We start from the raw sequence: 7,627 nt of genomic DNA, 5'->3' as shown, positions 1-7,627 counted from the left end.
ATCAACTGCCTGATCTGAGGGTGTAAAGTTGCGGGCCTTGAACACTTTTCAGGTCCTCAATCAATCCTCAGAGGTACACTTGAAGCTTACCAGTTATAAACTTTACAATCTCTTCTCTCTGGTCAACATAAACCCACCTCTACCTTTGTGTGTGCTTTCCCTCCTTGCCCGTGCACATTCCCACTGTCCATTCCAGCACCCCTTAACAGTTTCTCATTCTCAATAGCCAGTCTACTCTTTCTCTCTTCCTTCTCCCCGCGCTAGCCGCCTCTTTAGATGCTTGCCAGCTGAATCCGGGAGCTCCTCCATTATGATCCTCTGTGCGTAGGTTCCTTGGCCTTTATTTGACAATCCGCCTCCGTCCTCAACCAAGGTTTTGATTTAATTTGTCCTCAAAAAAAAAGAAAAAAAAAAAAAAAGAAAGAAAAGGAAGGTACACCTAAATTAGGGTTCCCATCCTCGTCGCCAAAATTCTGTTGTGTGTGTGCTTTCATTAATCACCAGGAACCACAAAGGTCCTAATAACTACTCCTTTAATTGATAACAAGGGCTCTAACATCTAGTTTATACATCCGCCTTCCTCAGGAAGGCACTGACACAAAACAGCAATCTCTTTAAGAAAAACCAAACAACTCCAAACAAATCAATTCTGAATAACCCAATTATTCAACAAAAGTTAGGACAATTAAATCAAAACCGAGGCAATCTATTACAAACAAACAAAAAATAAATCATTCACATACATCTCTTAAATTCACATAATCATACAAAAATAATTTTAAACCCTTCAATAAACAAACATCATCATACCTTTAAACACCCATTTTACACGACCAAGGCTGCTCTGGTTACCGGGTTCTCGGGAACGCTTACGATCTACAAAATACATATTTCTTTAAACCACTGCACACCATTCCCTTTATTACTTGAAAACCCCCGCAACAAGACTTATATACACACAATTTACTCACGCCAAATCAGTCCCAACGCCGTATTTATGTGGCTCTTCACCGCATGAGTTTGGTGCAGCACTTAGAATCAGTCCGTGCTAATCCCCCTTAAATATATGCACAGTTCCTCCGCCCCTCCCCATTTAACCAGAGCTCAATGCCACATAAAAAAATATTTTGAAACATTTGATGGATCAAGCTAAAGGTTTAAAACGTTTTTTAGTGCAATGTGTTTATGCGGTTTAAGGTTCAAAAAACACATTATTTTCCACATACAATTTTTACAAAGCTAATCGCTCTGAAAAGCGAGGTGTGCTGTAATTGGCCAGATATCCAGTGCGTTGTGATTGGCCGAATGCCTCAAGCATGTGGCGGAAATGTTATGCCCCTCACCATACTGTGATTCCGTGTCCCGGCATGATGAGACAAAAAGAATACAACACATTATAAAAAACAAACAACAACAAAATAAAAAAATTAATAATACTTTATTCACACACACCCATACAAACCATCATAAATAAACATAAAACCGTATCTGCATTTGTGATCTGAGAAAGGACAAACAACAAGCTTACTCTACTGCTCAATACTCCTGTTTGAATCATCAGTGGCAAATTCTTTAAATATGTATATGTACTTACAGGCTGTGAGTAAACTGTCGTTGAATTCAGTGGCAATTCGCGTAAATAGACTGTGTGAGTAAGAAGCGCCAGACTGTCGTTGTAAAGTTGGAACTGCCCCAGTTTTTAGAAACAACCTTTGTGCCACAGAAGCATTGTAGGTTACTCTCCCAGGAAACAGTCCTCCATAAAATACGCTGCACATATCTGAATATACAGTTCTAAATGTTCTAGTGGTGAAAATTACCATTTCTATGAAGAATCACTCTTTCTAGTTGTGTCTGTGACTTTTCCCTTTTCTATGAAGAATCACTCTTGAAGTCTTGGGGTGTTTGATGCCAAAAAATAGACTTTTATTATCAGAGAGATAAATCAGTCTAGAGATCATCTGCAGATCTGCTGAGTCTGAGTCTGGACAGTGTTTTATACAGTTTTTTTTTTACTTTAAGGTGTATTCTATACATTCTACATCCTGTCATTGTTTACCAGCGTCCCCACAACATGGTGGCAGTGGCATTAATACAACGAGAATCAAAGTTACTTACACCTTCTTTCTTTGCGTGTTTTTTTTTTTTTGTGTATTTGTTTAGACTGCTGTCTGTCCTCACCTCTTGCTGCATCCATTCTCACTGATAATAGTTTATAATGGGTTATCTTTTATAAAAAATTTTTATAGTGGTTCTTGGCAAGATGCTCTTGTCTAGTGTAGACACTGTGCATTACCAACCTTTCATTATAATAAACTATTGTCCTGTATTTAAGTATTTGGATAACACAGCTATTTTAATTTTAATTTACGCACAATTATATGCATTATATCACAGTCAAAAAATAGCTTATTGACTGATGTACAGATTTGGGTCAGAAGGCCTCCTGTAGCATGTTTTTGCCGTCTTTTTTAACTGTGTTTTAGGGTGTTTTTTATTTTATTTATTTATTTATTATTAATTCAATAATTATAATTCATAGAGCTGTTATGATGTGGTGATATTAGTACATTTCAAACATCTCATTCAACATAACAATTGCAGACCAAACAAATAGAATCATTCAGTCTAAATTGATATTTTATTTTTATCATGACACCCCTTCAATAAAAATGTGTGTGTTTGTGTGATTTGTGGACATATATTAGTTTTCAGTTCCATACTCGGTTTTCAGTTTAAATTTTAAGTCATTTTATTTGCATAACAAATATTTTTATATTTGTTTGTTTATGTTGTTAACACACTGCAAGGTGAAAATGTGCAAAGGAATGTAATATAAATGGATGCCACTAAAAAATTTAATATTGAAAAATATTATTTCGCTTTAGCCACCAAATGGCCCAAATGTAATGTATTTAATGTGTTAATCTCATATAATTCCTGGGTATATAAAATGTTGAGTTTGAATGTTGAGCTTGACTGGATAAATACTATGTTTTCAGATCCGTTTGTCCTATCAACCCACTGCCTCTTGTAGATCTGACATCATTGACAAGAATAACAACCACAGCTGCAGCAGCCACGCCCATCAGAGCAGTGACCACCAATCGGATCACAGCTTCAGCGGTATCACAGCAATGGCCATGTAAATCTAAAAAAAAAAAAAAGGGAAATGAGTGAAATAGATTAAATAAGACTGTGATTTTCACCAAGCTGATTTTTTTTCTCTATCAGGAACTGAAAATACAGAAACAAAACCTCAACATATTAAGTAAAAAAATAAAAAATAATAAATATTTATATAAATATATATAAACAATAAAATCGCCACTGACATACCTGCACATTTCTGACAGAGATCAGTGATGTTGGCATGTTCCCATTTTGAAGATCTTGAGGATGATGAAGAATTACTGCTGATGATAGGAACAGGCAGGCGAGCTGGACGTATCAAAACATAACAGTGTTTATTGCAATGCCAGTCAGTTAATGCTGATAATGAACTGATGATTTCACACACATGCATACATAGACACCATTACATGTGATTTCAACATAATATCTTATTCAGATTGCCATTTCCCTTTCAAAAGCTTATTTTGACCATGTATTTTCAGAACAGGTTCTGTAGCAAAACTGGCAACATTGCTCACCTAAATGAAGGAGGAGGGAAAGTTTTATCACATTTACAGCCAAACAGGGTAAGTATGAACATATGTAAATACTTTATATTTTGTAAGGTTAAACTTAAGATGATCTACAATTACTAAACACTGGATTGTGTGTGTGAAGAATGCATTATGTGTTTAAGCCAACCTTAATGTCATTGCAGTAAAAGTTGAAACGGATAACTAACCATTGACAGTGAGATTGAAACACTTCCTCATGCTGCTGGTATGAAGTTGATAAACTCCAGAGTCTGTGGTTCTGGTGTTTGTGATGGTCAGAGATCCAGTTTGATCATCCATCTGCAGTCTGTTTCTGAATCTCTCATCAAGAACATCATCATATACAGTGATGCTGTCTGCAATTACATTGATTTGAGCTATTAAAGTGTTTTCAGTTCCAAACATCCACAGAATCAGATCTTCATCCATAATGTCAGTAACACCAGAGTGTAGAGTGACTGAATCTCCCTCCAGCACTGACACTGACTTCACTGCATCAGTATCAGCAAAAACACCTGGAAAACATTGGTTGGTCACATATTAATTACCCATATTAATATGAGGCAAGAAGTTATAAAATAGTTATAACTTACCAACCAGACGCCACAAGCAGAACAAAACAAACAGGTGAACCATCTTTAAACACTAGGACCTGAAGTTATGTGAGCACTTCCGTGACAGACAGGTTATGAGCTAAAAGGACAGAGTTAAACTTATATTTCGTGTGAAACCTCCACCACAGGATATGACCACCACCCACACGTACAAGCTATTCTTGCATGTATTCCCTGTTAAGACACCGCCCATAATGGCAGACAATATTACACATATAATATTTTGTACAGTACCTTTTAGTTGTGTATGAGTTTCACTAAAGTAGACCTTTCTCATGTGACTCTTGTTTGATGTTTTTTTTTTTTTTACTTCTCTGATGGTACTTCAACGGAAGGGTTTGGGACTGTCTCGTGGTGCCATCAGCTAATCACACCCACAAGACATGTTTAAAACAGAATCTCTGTCTCCACAGGTCAAACCACAACATGCATCAGTAGAATAGATAACAGCAAGTTTCACTTTGACTGTCAGATACATTTACTAAATCACATTCAGAGTTTTACTCTGCAGGAGAAAAACACTTGGAAACCTTCAGTGAGTCTTGTGTGCTTTGCTGATATTTTTTGCACTGTAATTAAAGCTTTTGAAAGTACATTCTTTGAATTTGCACAGAACATGTTTTCCCAACCTTTTTTTTTTCTTTTGTCTGAATTGCACAGCACAGGAAGTATGCTCATAATAAGAGCACACTTCTCCCTAACTACACTTCCCATAATGCATTTTATACGGGACTACAACATAGCTAGCGATCATAAAGTTATTGCTGTTTTCCTCCTCACGCAACACCAGCATCGATAGTACACTATAAATTATTTGACTGTAAATTTATAGTACATTACTGGCAACTTGTTACATTCACAGGAAGTTACTGTATGTACATTTACAGTAAATTACTTTATAAATTTATAAACTACTGTATCATTTTTACAGTAAATGACTGTAAATTGACAGCTGATACTGTGACCATAGTTATGCCATCATTTTACTGTAATTTAGCTCCTGCAGAATTACTGTATTTAACTGTGAAGTTGCATTTAATGCCATCAGATTACTGCAATTCAGCAGTATGCTGCTGTTGAATTACAGTTTAAACTGTAAAAAAATGCTGTTTATTTACATTTTTTTATGGTTTTGTCTGTTAACCAGTAACCTAAGATAATGCAGTTTAAAGCATCTCTGTCCATAACATAACAGCAACAGGTTCATGAGATTGCGGACAGGAAGTACTGTAGAACAAATTATGACATTGAGCACACAAAAAACGAGAGAATGAATTAGTATCTTGTGCCATGATTTAGTTAATCAAGGGAATGAATTAGTAATTGTGTGCAAGATTTACTTTTTTTCTTGCATGTCATGTGTGGGGCTCTGGACATAATAGGGCCTTTCATACCGCTTTAGTTACAGAACTAAATGTACAGTAATAAAGTATTAGGATGATTTTGCACGAACTATTTCCCAGTACCATTTAAAGGGTTGCATTCGTAATGACAGTGTGTACTTGGCAGTGCCGGTCGACAGCGTGTGTGTGTGGTGTTCAACAACAGAAACAAAGAAGAACAACGTTAACAACAGGAGGATGGAGGATGCTGTGATTGGAGCTGTGTTTTTGTTGTGTCTCGCGAGTTTCACAATAATGGACATGGAATGTCGACATATACGTAAAGTGATTGAAAGAACGGAAAGGTGGAGAATCTCCAATGATAACTGGCAGTGCTACATTTGCTACAAGTGCCTGCACTTCAGCGTTCATCCATCTATCGCTGTTCTTCATACTTGTGAAATAAGTTGACAATGTTTACAGTACATTTACACAAATCATGGCGGGTGAGGGCGTTTTTGAACGCATCTGGCCAATCAATGTCTACTTATGTCACGGGTAGTGCAGTTGTGCTGGTTAGACCCTGCTCCGGAGTAGGAGCTAATTTGGTTCTTGAAAAAGGCAGTCCAGTACTAAAATTGCACCCAATTCCAGCGCTGCAAAAACACCAAAAAGAGCGTCGCATCATGCTCAATATCATTTATTTATTTATTAATTTTTTGCATAATGATAATGACCAAAGATCGGTGCGAAAGATGTTTTTAAAGTTCACATTGTTGTAATAGATTAAATATAAACGCGTAATGTTCATTAATGTGTATTTTTACCAGGTTAAAATGTTGATTTTTAAGCAAAATTTATCTTTAGCAAACCCCTTTATCTAAAGCAGCCGGCCCACAGGCCGGAGAGAAAAAACGTTTTTATCTTGTTTATCTTGTGACCAAAAAGTGATTATTTTAAGTAGAAACGCAACAATTTAGTAAGTAATTGTACAACAATATGCAGTGACGAAATCTTGACTTGACGGAACCCTGATTTAAAGTTTTCTAATATTGGTGTTTGTAGTTCTGAACACGTCCTTCAGCAAATCGCATGTCAATTGTGGGCACAGCCATTCTAGCGTGCACGGATCCACACATTTCAAAAAGAACCTGAAATAGTAGACGCATCCAGTCGGTTTTGGCATACTCCTTTCAATATTAGGACAGTTATATGGCCGAATGCTTTACAGAGTCAGGACCCTTGCAAATGCAGAGGTCGGAGGTTCGAGTGTCGGTACCACCAGGGATTGTCGGTGGTGGGAGTGAATGTACCGTGCTCTCTTCCACCTTCATCCACGGAGGAACAGAGACCTTGAGCAAAACACTAAACCCCCAAACTGCTCCCCGAGTTGCTGGAGGTCTTACGGGTTTGGTCGACATGTGTGTGAGTCACTAATGTGTGTGTTTTGTTTTGTTCACTGACTCACCACTGTGTGTGTCATAGATCACGTGCTTTTGGCACACAAAAGTTCTATGCAGTGCATTATGAAATATGTTGTTTAAGGACAAAGTTCCAAGAATAAGAAAAAAAGCTCACACACCCTTAATTAAAAAAAAAGACAAATTTTCCATCATACACGTAAAACACAAATTACAGAACATACAGTAACAGGACAAGTTTTGAGTGTACAAAGTAATATCTTGTGTGAGGCTTGCACATTACATTACGCTCTCTCGACATTGTCATTATGCATATTTATAAACACACGCCCATTTTTCGTGAGAGTGAAAGAAGTCGCACATCCCACTAACGAAAATATCATTAATATCACACAACATAATCCACACAAAACAATGTACAATAGAGGAGTAGAAAGCGCCCTAGGCAGCTGCACATGCCATAGACACCCTCACTTTTTTTAAGCGCCCTAGGGCAGCTGCACATGCCAGGATCCACCACTGCCAGATGCAGTTAATGAAAAAAGCTTTAGGAGGCCGGTGCCACCCTTGGCCACCACATAGACATGCAGAGACTTTAGCAA

General features: G+C 37.3%; 1 protein-coding gene across 1 annotated transcript; it reads right to left on the bottom strand.

The window, feature by feature from the left end:
• Nucleotides 1-1,904: 1,904 nt before the first annotated feature.
• LOC109110058 lies at nt 1,905-5,916 on the bottom strand. Its single transcript, XM_042749598.1, has 4 exons — nt 4,262-5,916; nt 3,857-4,183; nt 3,340-3,441; nt 1,905-3,151 (listed from the first exon to the last, which is right to left on the bottom strand). The coding sequence occupies exons 1-4, from the start codon at nt 4,302-4,304 to the stop codon at nt 2,991-2,993; spliced, it is 633 nt and encodes a 210-aa protein (XP_042605532.1). The 5' UTR covers nt 4,305-5,916; the 3' UTR covers nt 1,905-2,990.
• Between the last annotated feature and the right edge of the window lie 1,711 nt (nt 5,917-7,627).

This window comes from Cyprinus carpio, chromosome B22 (genome assembly GCF_018340385.1).
Source record: "Cyprinus carpio isolate SPL01 chromosome B22, ASM1834038v1, whole genome shotgun sequence".
Classification (NCBI taxonomy): domain Eukaryota; kingdom Metazoa; phylum Chordata; class Actinopteri; order Cypriniformes; family Cyprinidae; genus Cyprinus; species Cyprinus carpio.
This window is presented reverse-complemented; position numbering and strand designations above follow the sequence as displayed.

Excerpts from the sequence above, each read along its gene's own strand:
- LOC109110058 (XM_042749598.1), bottom strand. The coding sequence starts at position 4,304 with ATGGTTCACCTGTTTGTTTTGTTCTGCTTGTGGCGTCTGGTTG. Across the intron at positions 3,442-3,856 it reads TTTCAATCTCACTGTCAATG|CTCGCCTGCCTGTTCCTATC; the intron begins GTTAGTTATCCG and ends TGATACGTCCAG. Across the intron at positions 3,152-3,339 it reads TCTCTGTCAGAAATGTGCAG|ATTTACATGGCCATTGCTGT; the intron begins GTATGTCAGTGG and ends TTTTTTTTTTAG.